The following is a 20,571-nucleotide window of genomic DNA, read 5'->3' as shown; positions in this document are numbered from 1 at the left end:
CCTTTTCTAATGCAAAACTCTGTTTTTTTTTTAATAGTTATTTTATTTGAAAGAGATACAGAGAGATCGGGAGAGAATGAGAGACCATCCATCTGCTGGTTCATTCCCCAAATGGCCACAATGGGTGTGGTTCAGCCAGGAGCCTACAAATCCATCCACGTCCCTCACATGGGTGGCAGAGGTGCAAGCCCTCAGGTCAGCTACTGTTTTCCCAGACACATTAACAGAGAACTGAAGTGGTAGTAGAGCAGCTGGAACGCCAACTGGTGCTCATATGGGCTGCAAACCTTGCAGGGAGTGGCTCAACCCACAGTGCCATTACAGTGGTCGCTAGTATTTTCTTATTATAACAAAATCTAAGCAACACACACACACACACACACAAAATCGTACCAAAAATGGGACTGTTATAAACCTGAAAATGTGGGAGGGTCTTTGGAACTGGATTATGGACTAAAGTTGGAAAAATTTGGAGGAGCAAGCTAGGAAAAAACTTTGAATACTGTCAGTAGGGGTGGGGTATTATGGATGATCTTAGTGCTGGCTCTGAAGATGAGACTAGAAAATTAGTATTCAGATGGGAATGCAGATACCATGGGAAACTGGAGAAAACATTGTCCTTCGACCATTCCAAAGAACTCAGTACAGAGAGTGCAAGTCTATCTTCACAGAAGGCCAAATTCAAAGAGAATAACCTAGGGTATATGAAAAAAAGAAATTTATGAATAGCAAAGCTTTTAGGATGCTACCTGCCATGGGTGTTTTGCACTGCTTTTCTTGGGATTCAGGAACAAACAGAACCAATGGAAAGATTTGTAAAATTCAAAGCTTGGCAAGAAACTGTTGAAAAGAGAAGGGTATACTTGAACTACCACTTGCAAAAAGATTAATGCTGGGGCCAGTATTGTTATCTACAGGATAAAGGTGGTGACCATAGCCCTGTCATCCTGTGTTAGTTCAGATTTGAGTCTCAGCTGCTCTGCTTTCCAGCTATCTGATAATGGCCTGGGGAAAGCAGCAAAGGATGGCCTAAATTGTTGGGCCCCTGCCACCCATGTATGAAACCTGGAAGAAATTCCTGTCTTCTAGCTCCAGCCATCTTGGGGGTGAATCGACAGATGGAAGATTGTGTCTGTGTGTGTGTGTGTGTGTGTGTGTGTGTAACTGACTTTCAAATAAATCTTTTAAAAGGTTAGTGCAGATGAAAGGGAGCCAGTTGCCTTGCACTGGGACACATGCCTTGGGCACCTCTCAGAAAACTTTGAAGCCACTCCTTCCTTTGTAAGACCAAATGACTCCGAGGATAGAATTGTTTCAGGGAAGGACCTCTGAGTATTCTCCCTGGGCTCAATGACCAGGTTTCCTTTGGTTTTCTTTTTTTTTTTTTTTAAATTTTTATGGTACAATTTCATAGAGACTCAGATTTCCTCCTCCCCCCAAATCCCACCCCTGACAATACTATACTACAATACTATAGTTTTTCATAAGAAGTCACAATTCCGTCAGTCTGTTATTTAAGTGTCTCCCGACATTGCTGGTACAGACAATGTCAGACAGTCCACCATCCCATTGTCTACACATTTCCAAAAGTTTCACTGGGAGTCCATCTTTGATTTGGAAGCTGGGATGCATATTGCATGTATCCCCACATCTGGATATGATAGTCTCTAATATTCCATCAGTATACATTTGCATAAGTGAGAAGTCATGAAATAAGGTCAACAACTGGTAAGAATTGGAACAACAACAAGGAAGTGTTCCATGGCTACATTCATTGTTCAGCTGAGTCCAACACTGTTCCTTTCAGCGGCAGAACCTGGTGACATTCAGATGGTGCCATCTTTACAGATGCACCAAATGCAAGACTTAGATGGTAATGGTGGTTCTCATCCATGTTTCAAAGGAAAGCCAGGGAGGCCAGGCAGAAGTATGCCACAGAGGCAGATCTAATGTAGCAACAATACCTTGTGGAAGTATGGGCGTGAATGCATGGCAGGGGCCCCAGAAATGTACAGTGGCTAGTAGTGTACAGTGTCTGCCAATTTCAGCATGCTGTCCAAGACAGCAGGCTGTGGGTGGTGACATGCAAAATCAGGGGCAGGACTGCCTGAATCACCCTTCAACAATGTGTGCAGGATGAAGATTTAAAAGTCTAAGATCTAATGTCTGCTTTGCTGGGTTTTGGTGTTGTTTCCAAGCAGTTCTCTCTACTTAGCTACATCTCCCTTTTGGAATAGGAATATTTTTTTATCCCTATCCTTTACTGTATCTTGGAATCTTTTTAGCTGGTTTTTCATGTTACAGAGGGTTATAACTAGTCTTTTTAAATTTTATTTGTTTTATTATATAATTCTATAAGCTCTGGGATTTCCCTTTTTAATTTTTTATTTTATGTGTAATTAGTCTTGAGTCTCAGATGAATCTATGAACTAGGACTTTATTTTTTTTTTTTGAAAAGTTGGTAAAACCATTGTTTCCACATTAATTTTTTTTTTTTCTGTATCTGGGGTAAGGGAAGAGATAAAGGGTAAAGCCCCACCCAACCTCCCACCCATCCCAGGTCCACAACATAGGGCATGCTCTGAGAGTCCTGCTCATGCAATTTTGATAGTTTAACAGTTCTGAATTGCTGCCAATCTCACCGCTCCAAGCGTGATGAAATCTCTTCAGAATCCACTGGCTGACATAGTCTCTTCATGGTTAGGGTTCTGAGATCAGCAGTTCAGTTGGAAGGATCCCCAGAGAAACTTCGTCTGAGGTGATCCCAGACCTGATTCTTGTGTGTGCTTGCCAATACAGGGTCTGGCACAGTCAGTTGCCCCAATCAGCTTATGCCTATGCTGGTGGTTGCAATTGGTGGGTCAGTTCTGTTTCCAGCTCTAACTTACACGGGAACCAATGGGTGTTGCAGTCCAGTCCAATCCTGCTCACTTCACACTCGGCCCTCATAACCAGTGGGAGCTGCAGCCTAGTCGGGGCGACTCCGCATAACCCCCACCAAGCCTGCCCCCTACCCTGGTTCCCATGCTTGCCACTATGTACCACAGACTTGTTCAGTTTGTCGCACATCTCATTTAGCTCTCATACATGTCAATGGGCATTGAAGCCTAGTGCAACCCAACCTGCCCTGTTATCCAGCCCACACACATACTGGTGGATGCTGTTCTGTCTAGCACCTGCCCCAATCCTGGTTTTCATGCTCTCCAGTGGGAGTGGTAACCCAAGAGGGAGGAGCCCACTATTTCCCTCCTAGGCCACTCCCACTCCCCAATTATGCGCTCTCCACGTGGTTCTGCAGTTTAACTTGAGAGAATTAGCCCCCAGTGCCAGCCTCTGCCAGCTGATGCTGCAGCAAAACCCAGCCAACCCTCACCCACTGTAATTTATGCTTATGCCAGTCGGAACAATCAGCCCAGCCTGACTTCCCCCTAATCTAGCTCACATGAGGCCCACAGGTGTTGTAACCCTACCTGGTCTGGTCTGCCCTCATCCCAGCTCATGCTCCCCAGTAGGAGTAGCTGTCCAGCATTCCCCCTACTGGCTTAGTCCCCTCCTTCCTGGTTCTCACATGTGCTGGTTGGGCACTGCAGCCCAGTCTGGTAAGACCCACATCACCTTGGCATTTGACAGTGGGTGTTTTATCCTGGCCAGTCCAGCCTACCCCCAATCCCAGCTGTCACTGTTGAGGTTTATGGCCTAACCCAGCCCACCTGGCATCCAATCCCAGCTGTAATGTACACTGCTATGTGTTGCAACCATACCTGGCCCAACCCACACTCTGTTCTGGCACTCGGATTCGCCAGCGGGTGATGTGAACTGGTTCAGCCTGGTCTACCCCCAACCTATACCAAATGTATGCCGGTGGGAACTAGGACTTTTGAGCGGATGTGGTTTTTGTCCTTTGGGTTTGTATGTTGGAAGCTTGGTCTTCAGTGTGATGTTAAGGGGTCATTGGGTCCTTAGACTTGGCCCTTGGAAAAGATAAAGGAGTTCTCACGGCACTGATGAATAATTTCTGAGAGCAAGTTGTGATTTATGCCTGAGACTGACCTATGAATCACTCTCTAGCTTCTTGTTTTGCTAGATAGTTCCTCCATCTCACGTATGTTCCTGCCAAAATGCCATCTGCAATGAGGTGCAGCCATCAAATGGGGCCTCATAAGAGCACTATGCATTTTTTACTTTCACCCTCCAAAAATAGGAGCAAAGTAAACCTCCTTTCTTTATAAAATTGCCAGGCTTACATGTTTCATTATAGTAACAGAAAAGCTGGCTAATACAGAAATTGTAGAGTCCAAGTTGTTCCTTACTTTAAGCTAACTAATTATCCAGCCCTTTGCTATATATTCTAACAGAAGATAGGGAGCTTTCCAGATCATAGAAATAGTTATTCACACCAGGCAATGCAGCCAGTTTGTAATGCATGATTACATCATTTCCAGAAACTGGAATTCCCGCAAACTACCACTTTTATAAGACAGTAGCCTTACTTCATCAGCATTGATATGTGCCACAGAATCTTCACTGTACAAACCATCAACCTCAACTCCACTTCCTTTAAATTCCTTTTAAATAATGGCAGTAAGTTATGTATGATAAATTGGAACCTAGTATTGAGAAAATGGCATCCTTTATATGTGGAATAAATATTGGTTTATATGGGGTAAAATTTGCCTATAGATACTCTTGTTTTGAGAAACAAAATTTTGTTGATAGAATATCAATTTTGTATAAACCTCTAATCCTGTGTAGAGTTTTATTTATACTGTAGAGCCAGTTTGGACTGAACTCTGAAGAAAATGACGAGACAAACTTAGCTCACAACTCTGACAGTTCTCATGGCCTCAGTGCCCACAAGACGTTAAAGCAGTAATGCTTGTCAGAGTTTTCGAATTAACATTTCAGTGATAAATGTTTTCCTTCACAGAAATTATATTTAGTCTCGAGAAGAAGAGAGCAATTATCTTAATTTCTATTGCATTTTACAGAGAAATTTAACATAATTAGAAAGTAATTTATCCCTTATGACATATGGAAACATATATATAGAAATATAGAAGTGTATAATAGACAAACATCTATTTATCATGTCTATGTATACATGTTTAGTATATGTACATACAAGTAAGTATGCATATATGTAATAAAGTATGTAACTCAGTTTACTATGTTATATGGTTTATTCAGTTCTTAGATACTGATTTTTCCATATAAAAATGAGTTGCAGGACTTTTTAATTGAAGTGATGATAGCATTACCCAGATTTATATGAAGAGTATTTATTGCTATGTTTTTATGTATAGTTTTTTTTCTTCATGGATTTAAGTTGCATGAAGAGAGAGATCCTGTTTGTCTTGCATGGAATTTCAGTCCCAATGCAGGTTTCCATATTTATTGGCTCAGTAAATGAATGAACAGATAAACAGGTCTGTCCACAAATAAGCTTTTTAGGTTTGTAAATTCAAACCATGTCAGTACATATTTGCTGTCTGTAATATTATTTGGGCATAACTGGAATTTGTTGACTTCAGAAAGGAGGACAGTAAAGAAGGAAAGGGAAGGAAGAGGGAAGTGGAGAAGAGCCCTGCCTTTGAATTATAGTGTCTCCATGTATCAGCTATGTGGTCCCACAGATAAGAGAATGAGATGAAATGGCTAGTTCCTAATACAGATTGTCCCTGACTTATTTTTCAGCTTTATGATGGGGCGGGAGACACATTTAGGAGAAGCTGTATGTTGAGTTTTGATTTTCTTACAGTGTTTGGTGATACTGGACAGTAGCTGTCAGTTAGCTATAGGACCAGAGGGGAAACCAATGGTCATTCATTCTACAATATACTGTGTTGCTAAGATACAATGTTTGATATTTTTAGTACATTAAATGTACTTTGCTACATATTTTTCAGTTATGATGGTTTTATCAGGGCATACCACCAGAACTCAAGAAGTATCTTTAAAGATCTGATGATCCTTACTCTTAACTAGGATGTGGTAGTACTGTTTGTCGGTAACTGAGATCATAAATTATATTGTGTTATCTATCTGTTACATAGGAAATATATCATCTTACCAAAATAAAATGTTAACACAATTATTACAAAAACCATTTAGATAGAGAAAACCATAAAAACAGTTATATGCCAAAGTCTTTAAGTAAGATAAGTTTAATTCATTTAGAGTACATTCTCTAAATTTTTTAATAAGAAATCACATCTCAATAATTGCTGAAATTATTTGTTTTCCTGAAAAAAATGAAAGCAATTCTATATAGCTATAAAATTGCAAAAGCAATATCTGGTCTGCAGAGATTCAGTTTGTATTGTAGTTCTGAAGTGAAAACTTGGTATGTTAACAAATAACACTGTGGATCATAGAGAATTAGTGAATTTATATATATATATAATGTAGGGGAAAGGAAGTTAACAAGGTCTTTTTTAATAGCATTCTTTAAGTAGAGATCTATCCCTAGAGAGTAAGTATAAAGTCCAGTGTCCTTCCAGTTAGTGAAATTTACTTACTCATCAGCTATAATCTACATTTGAATATCAAAGTCAGGTTGAGTTTCGTGAGGTCTAGATGTATTCAGTATTGAGCAATACATTGGGTACCTTAAGAAGGCATAGACAGCCTAATGGAAGACACCTTTGCTCCATGTTGGAGTTCCTGCATTTCTCTTCCTAACTCTGGCTCCTGACTCCAGCTTCCTTTCAGTACAGTCTTAGCGATAGCTTGAGTAATTAAGGTCCCAGCCCCTCCCCAAATGGGAGATCTGTATTGCTTTCCTGGCTCCCCAGCTTTGGCTTAAGCCCAGACCCTGCCATGTCTATCATGGAAGTAGTAAAGCAGTAGATGAGAATTTGCTCTGTGTGTGTATGTTGTGTCTGCCTCTCAAATTAACATGGCTGTTGACAACATGTAAGTGTGCTTAAATAGGAAGGCAAAATTATTACAGTTGTGATTTAAATAAGGAGAGGTTTTTGTGGGTTTTTCTTTTGTCATCTTAGGATGTAAATATTCCTTTTGTGTTTTCTTCATTGAGTTTTATTCTTAGGGTTGGTTAGGGATAGTGTTAACCTCGAGTGTTTTTTTCTAAATGGAAAAACCCAAGAAACTAATGGCAACAGTGAAGAATTTTAATGTAATGTTGCAGTAGGGAGAATAAATTTTTGCAAATTAGTCAAATCACAGTTATAAATCAGGAAGCATTTTAATAGCCATTGCTAAAACTCCAAATTATACCTTGGATAAATATGAAATATGCTAGCACCTAGAAATACATTTTATCTTTTCTACACTATCCAACCTTTGTTCTAAAGCTATTTTTCTGAAATATAGAGTGTTTAATGGTGGCTTTGTGATATTTTTATGATTGAAAGAACTCATAGTAAATTTGCATTATTGAGTTAACATGCAATTTATAAACTTTTTAGAGCATCTGTGTTTAAAAATAAATGCAAAATAAAACTGTTTTAGAAAGAAATGTATAAAATTTCCCCTTCATTCTTAGTTTCAAAAAAATAACCTATATCAGAGGATCTTATACAATAACATAATTTTTAAAGGATAACAAAATATAACAGCTTTTACCATTAAAACTTCAGAATCTACTTCCCTTAGCCCAAATAAAATAATGTCTAACCTCAGAATTACAAATTGCTTGATTTTAAATAAAACACTTGTAAAAATCAGAATATTAAATGATCTTTAAAGCTTAAATGTCAAATGTAGATGTCATTTTACAAATAGCAACAATGTAATTTTATAGTAATGTTTATTCACAAAAATGGAGAACTGTAGTGGGTGGTTTTATTACAACTCTTGTTCAGCCACTAAGTGCAACTGTGGTTTCACTGGTGTGGTTCCTTCAAGGTCAGACAGGAAGCATCAATCCTAGGCCCACACACACAAAGCTGCTCACATGCACCTAGTCACTTATTTCAACCTGAAGAGCAGCTGCGTGCCACTTACGTAATTCTCGATTTTGCAGGCAGTAATGAGTGTTAAAGGCACAGATAATTTAAATAGATTTATAAATTTCCCCACCATTCAGGCTGTTGAGAATGTTTATAGTTTCCATGGAAGTAAATGATCTTCATACGCTTTGCCCTAGGCAAAGTACAATCTACTTATGTTTCCAAAGTGCCTACAAATAAAACCTTTAAGGGCTTAGTGTGATGGATCAGGGGCTAGAACCTCACCTTGCAAGCCCCAGGATCCCATGTGGATGCTGGCTTGTGTCCCAGCTATTCCACTTTCCTTCCAGCTCCCTGCTTGTGGTCTGGGAAAGCAGTAGAGGATGACCCAAAGCCATGTAGGAAACCCAGAAGCTTCTGGCTCCTGGCTTTAGAGTGGCTCAGTCTAGTCGTTGCAGCCATTTAGGGAGTAAACCAGCAGATGAAGGATCTTTGCCTCTTTGTAAATCTGCCATTCTAATAAAAGTAAACAAATCTTTATAAAAAAAAAACTTAAAACATAAAACCTTTGAAAGTACCTGTCTATCTAAAAAAATACCCAACTCATAGCAAGAAACATTTGCTCAAAAGCAACTTGCTAGTAGAATGTTTAGAACCATTTATAAACTAATGACCTTGAGAATGGTATCATAAAATGCAAAGGATATTTCTATCATGTAAATATCAGTGTGTGTGTGTGTGTGTGTGTGTGTGTGTTAAAACCAGTTACTTTCTGAAAAGCTGCACTCTTTCTTTCATGTATTCCTTAGTAAGACATGCAGTATACTTTATGGAAATAAATTATTCAAATAACAATCAAATCTTAATGTAATGTCTTATTAGTATATCTTGACACCGATTTCCATCTAAATTTAATTGTTAAGGGAAACTGTTAAAATCAAATTTAATGTAATATCTGCTCCAAAGGAACATTGTAAGTTGCATCATTAGTTTGATAAAATATCTTCCTGAAATCAGATGACAGTTATCTGAAAAATACTCACATAAAACTTCAATGTCCCAGGCTTTTGTATTACAAGCAAATGCTATCCTGCCCTGCCTTGTTTACGTACAAATCAGGAACTAAAAATCATTCACATTGTGGTTCAAGGCACAGAACATATTCTGCATTCATCATCTGAGCGATTGAGACCCAAAATATTTTTTTCATTACAGTATCATTATAAGTTGCATAGGATTGTGTTTGAATAATGATACAATTATAGAAATCATTAGACAATTATGGAAATCATAAACTTCAGTTTTTCAGTAATTTCCATAATTACTTCTAAGTTCTTGAAGCTCTTAATTTTGAAACTTGTACTTAACCAAAAGCCTGAAAGGAAGATAAACTGATAAACCACATTGATGTGAATTATTTGCACTAAGAACTTCACAATTAGCAAACATAGATACTTGTGGAGAATGCACAGTCAGTAGATACCCCGATTCCTAGGATTTAGTCATTCTTTCTGCCTATTGCAGTGTTGCTTATGTTAATTATTTCCTTGGCTCCTCATAATGTTGTATTAAGTTACTGCGTATAAAATATTAACAACAATGTAAGGCCTAAAGTATTCATTCAGAAAATGTTAGAAATCATTAACACCATGTTACTTAAGGTTTTTTCTTTTGATTCAAAACTTACATTAAATAAATGCCCCCATGTAAAAGACTTCTAGCTGGATATTAATCAATTCATATTCTTATGTGTATTTAGCATTCTTTCTGATTCATACCTGTATGCTTGTATCACTTTTATCACAGATATATTTGTATAAACTACAAAATATATATTGGGCATATAAGCATGTGTGCATATTCAGGCAAATAAAAACATGCTTAAGACAAAATACATAATACAATACAAAATAACAGTAAATAGAAAAACTTTATCCTTTCATATATTCTTTGATGATGATAAAGGAACACATTTATCCTTTCAAAGTATCTTAACTTTTAAGTAGTTGGTAGTTGGAGCTGGAATCCTTTGCTTTAATATTTCTTATATTTCCTTTAATATGTATGATCTGTAATTTATTCATGAAATAATCCTGAGAGGAAATACATTCTTCTTTAAAACTTGACATAATGGCAGTTGATGTCCTTTGGAGATTTCTTGCTTTCTGTTCTGACATTTTGTAGTATCAGTGTTATGAGGTAGTCAGTCAGCAGTTTGTCAGAGGATGGAAGTTGAGGCTCATTTTCTTAAGCGTAAGTCATCTTTCCAAGGTAGTTAGCTGGCACATAGCCTTTCTGCCCCTGAGCTTCAGCTAACCACCACTCTTTATTGCCGCTTAGGTCACAAAATCTAAGTATATGAACTCTTTGGTACTCTTGAAGGCTGAGTTCATGATCACTCCGTGCTTGAAAAGCATGAACTGCATAGAAGATCTGTATATAGAAGCAAATGAAATTATTGGCCTTAAAAGAACACTTAATGATTATTAAATATCAGAAGCCCCCAAATAACTACTAGGCCATCTTTCAAGTAAAATCATATGACTGATAATAAAAGGTTGAGCTATGGCATAAGAGTAAACAATTGACTAACAATATTTGTGCCATAGTTTATAAAATACTGAATGTTAGGTATTACTTACCAGAGACCACACAATCCAACTTGCAAAAGAAAAATGTCAGCATAGCAAAAACAAAACAAAAAAACACAAAAACCATGCCATCACCAACAAAAAACCCATACATGGAACATTACTAATTATGAGCTGGATTTTGAAAAAAGTAACCTTTCATAAGTGACCAAGTTGATACAGGGGGTGAATCTGTTGTGCTCAGATATAGACAGGAAACATTTGAAAACAATTTAGGAAAAGGCAGGCGCATTAATTCAAAATTCAGTATTCATGGATAAATGGAGCTATGAGCAGGAAGAAATTACTGAGGAGTGTTATGAATAAGTTAAGCTATTATAGTCTTGTTAACTTTCAATGAAATTCTTATTCTGGTGACTGACATACTGTCTTAGCAGTTAGCACGAGCTGTTCCCTAGGTGAAAGAACCACATTGCTGTGACCTGAAGCTTTGTATCTCCCCAACACATGTGTATTAAAATCCTAGACCCCAAGGGGATAGTACTGAGGTGGGTGATTAGATCATGAGGCTGAAGTCCTCATATGTACGACACCTCCCCATCCCTCCACCCTGTTAAGATCTACTGAGAAGATGCTCAGTCTCTGAGCCAGGAAGTTGACAGAACGCAATATGCTCATGGCCTAATGCCATGATGTTGAACTTCCAAACTTCTCAACCATGACAAATAAATTTTTGGTTGCATTTGTTACAGCAGCCAAAAGGGACTAAAGCACAAATTTTACATAGCAGCTGTTTAAAAGTTTGTTGATTTGAAGGGCATGCATATCACATGAGAAATGAGACTTGTTAAACTTGTTATTTTGAAATTTTAAAATATAAATAGGAAAACAAAAAGGGAAGTGGTATAAGTTTTTCAAAGATATGTTTATTTTTATTGGAAAGGCAGGTTTACAGAGAGAAGTAGAGACAGAAAGAGCATCCATCTGTTGGTTCACTCCCTAAATGGCTGCAAAAGCCAGAGCTGAAGAGATCTGAAGCCAGGAACAAGGAGCCTCCTTTGGGTCTCCCATGCAGGTACAGGGTACCAAGACTTTGGGCCGTTCTCCAGTGCCTTCCCAGACCACAAGCAGGGAGCTGGATGGGAAATGGAACATCTGGAACACAAACCGGTGCCCATATGGGATCCTGGTGCTTGGAAGTAGAGGATTAGCCAAATGAGCCATCACGCTGGGTCTGGTGGTATAAATTCTTAAGCAATAGTGTGACTGAAATAATAATAACCCAGTATAGAGCTCATCCTAAAGTATACCAAGTATGATTTAATCTAAACAGTCCGAGTTGCATCCTGGAGAAGAGACCCACGGCTGGCCATATAGATAACTGGTGCTACTCAAACTCATATTTTCTTATTTAAACCCTGTGTTTTGTCCATTTATCAAAATGTTTTAGGTACCAAACTCTTGTTTTTGCAAGGATGTGCGCAGTGTATTCTTATGGAAAGGACTGGAGTCAAATGTGCCATTGCTGCTGTTTTGTTGTTTATAGAAGGAAAACATGTACATCCATGAGAGCAGAGAGGAGTTCTGTTTCCCAAAAACATTCAGGAATCTGAGTAGGTATAACACATACAATTACAGAAAGTAATCTGTGAGGGACTGCATTAGCAGTTGCTAACTATCTTTTGCAATTTTTATGAAAATATATTATTTTACCAGTGCAGCTACGGATTTTTCAGTATGTTTGACTTCCTGCAACAAAACATTATAAAATATTTGTGGTAGTCTTTCACTTTAGCACAAATTCTCTCAGGGGCAATCTGAAAAGTTTCACCCAGATCTATTTGGTGTGAAATTATGGTACATTTTATAAATATAAACATTAAATATAGATTTTCATAGTATCATAAATCTGAAGTACAGAATTATAAAATACTTACAGTACTTCAAATGAGGTGCCAAACGTATTTCAGATAAACATTTTTTGCTTTTAATATTAAATGGAAGCATGCTTCACATACTCAAAATGGAAGGAAGTCAGATTTTTAAGAGATTGTGGTCTATTTTTCTTTACTCTCATAAAATCTCTTCTTTTAGTCTCGTGTGTGTATGTGTGTATGTGTGTGTTTTAGTCATTTTAGTGTTAGAGTAAAAGTTAAATTTTCAACCTGCAATGGATTTCAGAGCTGAAAGATTTCTTATCACTTTCAATATTTTACTTGTTTTAGGTTACATCTTTCTAACTTAAAATATTAAACTTTGTAACAGACATTCTAATTGTCACTAATTTGAGCCTTGATCATCTGATCCTTTTTTCTTTTTAGTTTGCAGTTACTAAAATGTATTTTATTGGTTGCTTCTTTGTACTTGGAAAAGCTGTGGCTCATTTTATGTACAATATTCTACACACACAATGTAGTTTTCCACATTTACTTTTTTAAAATATCATTGTGTATTATTGACGCATACCCAATTTATAATCCAGTGTTGTTACTACCAAATCTTTCCCTGTTCTACCATTGCAAGTTCAGCATTCCCTTATTCTGAATTGGTGCATTTAATTTTCTTCCCTTAGCAAGCCTTGTTACTTGTCTGCAGTGAATCTCAGTTAATTGATTTTTTCCCACTTTTCCAACAATAACAAAAAATCATAACATATTTTAATTTACCCGTGGAAAAACTAAAAAGTTAAAAAAAGAGAATTTACAATGTTATAAAATGTAGGTTAGAAAGCCAAGCTCTTACAGTACATGAAAACTGTTCATTGTTCTTCCTCACCCTCCAGCACCCAGCGTTGATATCTTTGCTTCAGAATTATACATTTTTTATCACACAAATAGTTTTAACCAAGAAACAATTTTAAATAAAGATAAGCCCCCGCTGCCACTGCTGTCAATATTTGTCCTTTCTTCCTTCTTTGTTTTCTTCCTCCCACTCACCTCTCTGAAGTAAAGGTGGAATTAAAGTATGTTTAATTTTTGTAACCTGTTTTGTACTTTGGAACATCTTTGAGGGCTAGGCATGTACCCTAATGGCTGACAGGTGAGGCCGTCACATCCCACGAGCACCTCACTTTGATACCCAGCTCTCACTTGATGGCAGACTTCTAACACACATCCCGGGAGGCGGTGGTGGTGACTCAAGTACTAAATGAAACACTTAAATGAGCTGTCTGCTCTCTGCTTCAGCTGGCCAAACCTGGCTATTGTAGGCATGCAGAACATGAAGCAGTAACTGGGGGCTCTGACTAACTTGCATTCTCTCTGCCTCTTGAGTAAATATTTTTAAATAATATTTTTTGAAAATCTTTTCATATCTATTTATATAAGGCATCATTATAATGACTACTTAAATACATTTATTAAGTATAGCCTATCAGCTTGTCAAAATGCTTCCTAAATAATAACATACCATTTCACATGACATCACCATCGTAAGTAAACCTATGAAATGTAAAGATCATGGACCAGACCATGATTTAAGATCACCAACAAAACAAATAAGTTCTTGGGAGTCATAAATTGTATTTTCAATGTTATACGGATTGAGGAAAGAAACTGATTTTTAGACATTGAACTGTCTTCTAAAACTAAAGTTTATCATCTGATAAACCTTAAGGTTTAAGGTTTTTCATGTGATCCTTTTTAAGAAGTGCCGAGCACAACGTTCTGCTTGTCAAAAGTATCATTAATACCAAAGTCAGGTCCCCGGGTGGAATATAAGATTCCTGTGGCCTATTGGGCCAGTCCTGTACAACCAGATGCCTTAGATTCTAGGTGATATCAGCTACTGTTATGGGGTTTTATACCTATGATTTGTTTACACTATATGACATGTGAAGAGATCTTTGCAGAGATGGATACCAAAATGCCTAAGCAGGTCCCTCTGTAAAAAGGCTGATTTTCTCTGGTGAATCTGATCTAATCAGATGAGATATTTAAAAGAGCATTCACACCTCCTCTGATGGGAGAAATCTGAAGGCAGAGAGTTGCCTCCATACAGACCTGGAGAAGCAAGTAGCTATGTGGTAAACTGTCTACAGAGAGAGAGGCACATGTTAAGGATCTGAAAGAAATCTCTCTGTATTGAAGGTGGTCCCTGGTTGATTTCCACCAAGAAAACTGAAGTCTCAATTCTGTTATGATGATCAACAATCTTGAGCTTGGGCGTTGGGGGGGAGGGGAGGACCGTGAGAAAATAAAACCTAAGATACAACTAAAAAGTGAGTATATGAAATCTAGAACGAGACATTGAGATATACCAAACTTGGCTTCCTGATCATGGGCAAAATGCTTTGGCCATTAAGCTTGTAATCCTTTGTTATGCAGCTCAGAACACTGTTGAAGACCATGCCATTCTTATCTGATGGACAACATGAGAGAATCCGTTTGAATGGAATTGCATACTCATTTGACTGCCTTTGTTACAATGTTTGAGTAAAGAAGTTGAAAATTAGATCCCGCTACATCCCTTGGTGTAAATTAGTAGTGCTAGACTGAATATGCAGCAGCTCATCTTCATCTTCAGTGGGGTCTCTGGATCACAACTCAGGGAGCTTCTAAAGCATGCAGAGAAGGTACATGTTTCCTGTATGGGACATGTATGGATGATACTTTATGGTTTGTTCCTGAGGCTCCGTAAAGTGGGATAATCATACATACTAATTACAGCTGTACAGGAAGACAGGAATATGCAGGAGGACGGGAAACCTCACTAATGTAAAACCATATCCAGCTGTAATCTTGCAAGAAAGCTCCGAAAACTCAGGGCAAAGGTCTTGAAGCAGTTGGAATGGAACAGCGTGGGCACAGGAACTCCCTAATCCTCAAGCTTTGATAACAGATCAAAGAGAGGTGCCATTTCTAGCATACACTGCTTAATTATTAGTAGCCTAATACAAGAACACACTGTCTACTGATTGATCCCCCTTGCATGCAAGCATGTAAACTACAGCCTGTTTCAGACCCTACAAGACCCTCAGGCTTTAAGAGTCTATTGCTATTAATAAACTTTGGCTTTTGACCATCAGTCAGCAGACCACATGTGATTATTGGCTCTGTGTACCAAGTCCCTCACTGCTGAACAGCAAACACATGTGTCAACATGTTTTCTCCAGCAGCACTTCATTTCTGTAACAAGTATACCATTATGTTTTCACTCTACCTCTAAGATTCCTAACTCACTGGAAGGGTTCTAGACAATTTTATACAGTAATAAGCAAATTGAGCCTTTGGAACAGTGCTTTCTCAACATTTTAGTTAGAATGTCCTTCTGAAAATCTGTGGAAACCATCGGCATCTTTCATATTAAAGGTGTACATATGCAAATTAGCACATTTCTGACATAGTTGAGGGGATTTATGAGAATTCCATATACACACTAAAACCCATCTATAGATGTCTTAGGTTCAAGATGTCAGCTCAGGGGTAAACATCACAAAAAAACACTACGATCTAGAAATAAGTTGGAAAATACCTTACATAAATGTCGTTAGAGCCCTCCAAGTGTTCACTGAATGTAAGGCAGAAGCCAAAACTATCCATTCCTTTGTCCTTGTCAGAGTTCATTGAAACCATTTAGTAAGAGTAGATTGCAGCCTTGTAAATGTTATTACAAATCTGAAAGAGTAATATAAGTACTAATACTGTAGAGAGGCACAGGAAAAGGAAATGGTGACCTAGAGTGGCAACCAATTAAGCCAGTGTAGATTTCAGTTGATGTGCATGATAGTAAAATAAAATCAAGAACAAAAATCTAGAAGCCATGCAAAAAATTTCCTTGTGGGCAACCTGCAGTGTGAGAAAATAGGATATGTATTGTTCTCACTGTTCACAAAGATGATATAAGTTACTTCTTTTTTTGTTTTGTTTTTATTTTACAAGTTACTTCTTTTTAGTCACTTTATTTATGAACCTTTATAATAAACTGTTCTCTTAGACTGTGACATCAAAAATATAGATTAACTGTTTTCTTCTTCTACACTCTCTGAGAAACAAATGGAAACGTCAACTCTCTGCCAAGGACTAGAACAAAAATGTAATTCTGGTTCCAAGGAATGCAGAGCAGGTGCTTTCATAGAAGTCTTAAAACCACTGGCCCAAATGCTTCTACTGGCTAGGATTAAGACATCAAGGGAAATACTTCTACCTGGTCCTTTCTTCTTTTTTCCCTTGTTTTGGAGATTCTGAAAGATGCATCTTCTTCGCACTGTAAGGAATGTATTGGGACAGACTGCCCACACATAAGGAAGGCCTTCATGTTGAACTGGGTAAGTTCCCACTGAATGGATGTATCAGGGATCCCGTGTAGTCATAGATTCAAAATTCATAATCCAATTTTGTTAGTAATAATGCTAAGTTTAAATCCCTTATATGACTGTCTGTTTTGAATTGGAGCCAAACTCAAAGGACAGAGCAAATAGCACTTTGTGGAGAGACACCATCAATATATTTTGTTTTAAACAAAAGCAAGTTATCTCAGTTTTCTTCTGTTGGTAATGGAAACTTCTAATGGATCTAATTCACATGCTGGCTACTAACAGGATTAGTAGAGACAACTGCTTTGCAGTAGCAGCCTGCAGGAATTATTACAGTGGTGAAGCTTCTCACTGTTAATTGAAGGTTGAAAGAGCTTAAAGTGATATACCTAGTCTGAAGTTCTTGTGAAGCCAAGAACGAGCCAGGAGTTGATATCAAGATAGTTTTAGAGTGTCTTGATAAATTTGAGTCTCAGATTTCTGTGATGGATATTTTGTATAATGCACTCTGCTAAAACCTTTAATCAGCTATCTAGCTTTCAATGATAAAAGTTCATTAATTAGCTTACTGTTACGAAATATCTTTTGGGAACTCTCAACACATTAAAAACATGAAAAAATAGCAGAGAAAAAGTGTTTTGAAACCTCGGGGCACAAGAGTTGAAGAACATATACTAATATCTGAAAAGGTAAGAATCAGTCACGGGTGGGAGGAAACACATGCAGACCATGTGCCTGTTAAGAACTTCCACCCAAAGTATATCAATTACTCTTTGAATTATTCTAACTCATAATCTAAATTAATTGAGTAAATAACATAATGTGTAATAAATAGTAATCATTATTAATTGAGTGATCTATGCTGGGTACTTTATTTGTAATCCTCACATCAACTGTGCTCTCTGAGCTTTTGTAATTTCTGCTTCATATAAGAAAACTGGCTCAGAGAATTTAAGACCTTGCAAAATGACCTACAGTGAGTACATATTAATGATGCGAAGTATCTTGTCAAAGTTGACACTTTTCCACCAAGTCTTGCAGTAAAATAGAGTACCATTAGAAATTCTTTTGTGAGTCAAAACAGCCAAATATTTTTACCTCAAAGTTCTCGTTCTTACCTGTTCATCTGCTTCTTGAAAACTGTCGGCATCAGTGCCGTTTGTTTCAAATTTTCCACAAGTGCCACTAAGAGATGAGCTGCTGTCACTTATGCTTTCTTCCGGGGTTCCTGTGACACTGTCACTAGCTGGTCGTGAGGACACAAAGAGGCTGATGTTATCAAAATCTTCATCACAGAACCTGTTTTCAGCATCTGCCTTCTGCGCTTTTGCTGGGTTGTAGGGTTTTAGGAAGGAGGAATACACATATCCTTTTACAACTGGATAGAAAATAAGAAGAAATGAATCAGAGTCATGCATAGCTCTTCCCCAACATGGCTGCTTAGAGAAGCACGCAGAAGTCTCCGCAGAAAAATCTTAACCTAAAGAGGAGTCAGCTTACTTCCTGTGTCCACAAGCCATCTGCTTGTGCTCCCAAACGGATCTTTCTGTTCTATCACAGCCACCAACTCTCCTTCCAGAAGATTGATGTCATGCTCCTGTGTAGCATTGCACTTGCGCTTGGCTTGGTAGAGTTCCCCTGCACTGTATGTGGACAGAAGCTTGGAGCGGTGAATGTCAGTTTGCCGTGGCACTTCCGGCTGGAATTGAAGTAAGGAGAAATTTTTGTCCGCATTGAGTTAATAAACATTTACTTATAATGTGGAAGTCATTTGCTGACCTGGCATTACTTCAATATCAGAGCCCATATCAGGCTTTTATTGTCACGTATACAGCTGTATTATTCAATGAGAAAACTCTCTAGTAAGCACATGAGGGTAGTGTTGTAGTAAAGAAAAAAAATTCTGCTGATGACAAGGCAGAAGTTCTAATCCTCCTTGAATGCCAAGCAACATTTCAACTGGCAGTCAAGCCCTGGCACAGGAAACACTTGGAAGTGAATAGTTAATTAAGTAAGTTATATGTGTGTATGTCCATTTTTCTGGGAAATGGTAAGCTAGGAATCGAGAGTCAAGAGTCATTGACTGCATTCCAGTGCTGACATTAAAAGACCTTAAGAAATTCACTTTATTCCTACAGCCTGGGGTGCCTTATTCTTAAAAATAAAAGGGTTGAGTAGGTTATTTATTTCTATAAAAACCTATTCAAAATACATTTTTTCAGTGCTTATCTTTTGCCAATCACTATTTTAGGTACTTTGATGATACAACAAGTACAAAACATGTTAAAAATGAATGTTTTGTAGGGCTTATAATAAAAGAATAGAAATGGGTGATAAAGTATATACAGATGATGGCATATTAGAATGGGATAAATCATAGGAAATAATATACTATGAACTGGACAAGGCAAATAAGTAACGGTTATACATTTTGACAAACTCACCAGAATCTGCATAGGCTTCTTCTTTTCAAAGCTAAGTTTCCTCTCAATAAATGTGGCACTGTTATCCTTCACAAAATTCATACTGTGCACCTCTTCTAACACCCGATTCTGAATCTCAGAGATACTTGAAACCAACAGGGGCACCTACAGGTTGAAAAAATACAGTGTTGTTTCTAGATTGCTGAGTGACGAGGTGGGTGTTGAATTTAGTGCAGTTGTGATGAGTAGCATAGATTAGGTTGACAGCAAAACCATTTTAGATACTGTAATTCAGTAAATCTGGAAACCCCAGTAAAATGATGGAGTTAATTTTTTAAGGATTCAAGCCCAAATAAAAAGAGAATGGAAAAGGCAAAATAGTAATAAAGGCTTAGAAATCAAAAGTCACTGCGACACTGTGGCGTGGAAGTGACAAGAGAAGAGAAGCTACACAAGAACCAAGGAGCAAGAGATTGTACTGGCTTTCAAATAAGTCAGAAAAAAAAGTTATGATGTATTTCCCTCCAGAAGTGGAGTGTTTCCACACCTTCACAACTGTGCGGGTTTTTTTTTTTTTTTTTTTGTATGTTTCTTTTGAGGGACTCAATGGATAAAACTTTGAAATAAACAGAACAGTAGAAGTGGTTCCATCTGACTTTGAAGATTTGGTGAAGAAAACCCATGGAATTTCTGTTGCTTTCTCTTGGGACACTGCTGGTGGAAGCTTAACTTACTATGCCAAAATGCCAGCTTAGATAGCTGATATTTTTAAACAGTCACAACTGAAAAACAGTTGAGGGCTAAATGGTAGCATACAATAAGTAATTAGAAGTTGAAAATATAGAGTTTATTATATAATCTGATTATCATTTCATTTGGAAACCTTGACGTTAACAGCATTTTTAGAACTTTTCTTTTGAGCTGGTTAGAATACTCAAAGGAAAATTATTCAAATCTTCTGTCTGGAGGATAACAGTGTGATTGCTCGGCCTGACTGGGGTGGGGGAGACAGCTTTGTATATCCATTTGCTTATTGGCCAGCTGCTCCACTTCCAATCCAGCTCCAGACTAACAGCTTGTGAAAGAAGCAGAGAATGGGCCAAGTTCTTTGGCCACTGTATCTATGTGAGAGACCTGGAAGAAGGTCCTGGCTTTGAAATGGCCCATTTCCTGCCATTGGGGCCATCTGTGGAATGAACCAGCATTTGGAAGATCAATCTCTCAGTCTCTCCTTCTCTCTCTGTTACTGCCATTCAAGCAAAAATAAGTAGATCTTTAGAAAACAAAGGAAGGAAGGAAGGAGGGAGAGAAGGAAGCAAGAAACAAAGGAATGAAAGAAGGAATGAAGGAATAAGATGAAATAAGTAGTTTTTTTTTAAAAAAATCAGATA

The 20,571-nt window shown here is 37.7% G+C and overlaps 1 protein-coding gene across 1 annotated transcript in view; it reads right to left on the bottom strand.

The window, feature by feature from the left end:
- Positions 1-10,160: 10,160 nt before the first annotated feature.
- ARHGEF38 (Rho guanine nucleotide exchange factor 38) overlaps positions 10,161-20,571 on the bottom strand; it is a 98,606-nt gene continuing 88,195 nt past the window's right edge. The window contains exons 11-14 of the mRNA XM_040966852.1: positions 19,202-19,345; positions 18,258-18,456; positions 17,876-18,135; positions 10,161-10,346 (exon numbers count right to left, since the gene is read on the bottom strand). Coding sequence (XP_040822786.1) covers positions 10,161-10,346; positions 17,876-18,135; positions 18,258-18,456; positions 19,202-19,345 — 789 coding nt within the window. The remainder of the gene's footprint in view (positions 10,347-17,875; positions 18,136-18,257; positions 18,457-19,201; positions 19,346-20,571) is intronic.

This window comes from Ochotona curzoniae, unplaced genomic scaffold (genome assembly GCF_017591425.1).
Source record: "Ochotona curzoniae isolate NIBS_2020 unplaced genomic scaffold, NIBS_Ocur_1.0 scaffold_4506, whole genome shotgun sequence".
Taxonomy (NCBI): domain Eukaryota; kingdom Metazoa; phylum Chordata; class Mammalia; order Lagomorpha; family Ochotonidae; genus Ochotona; species Ochotona curzoniae.
Note: the sequence above shows the minus strand (reverse complement) of the source record. Positions and strands in the feature narration are given on the sequence as shown.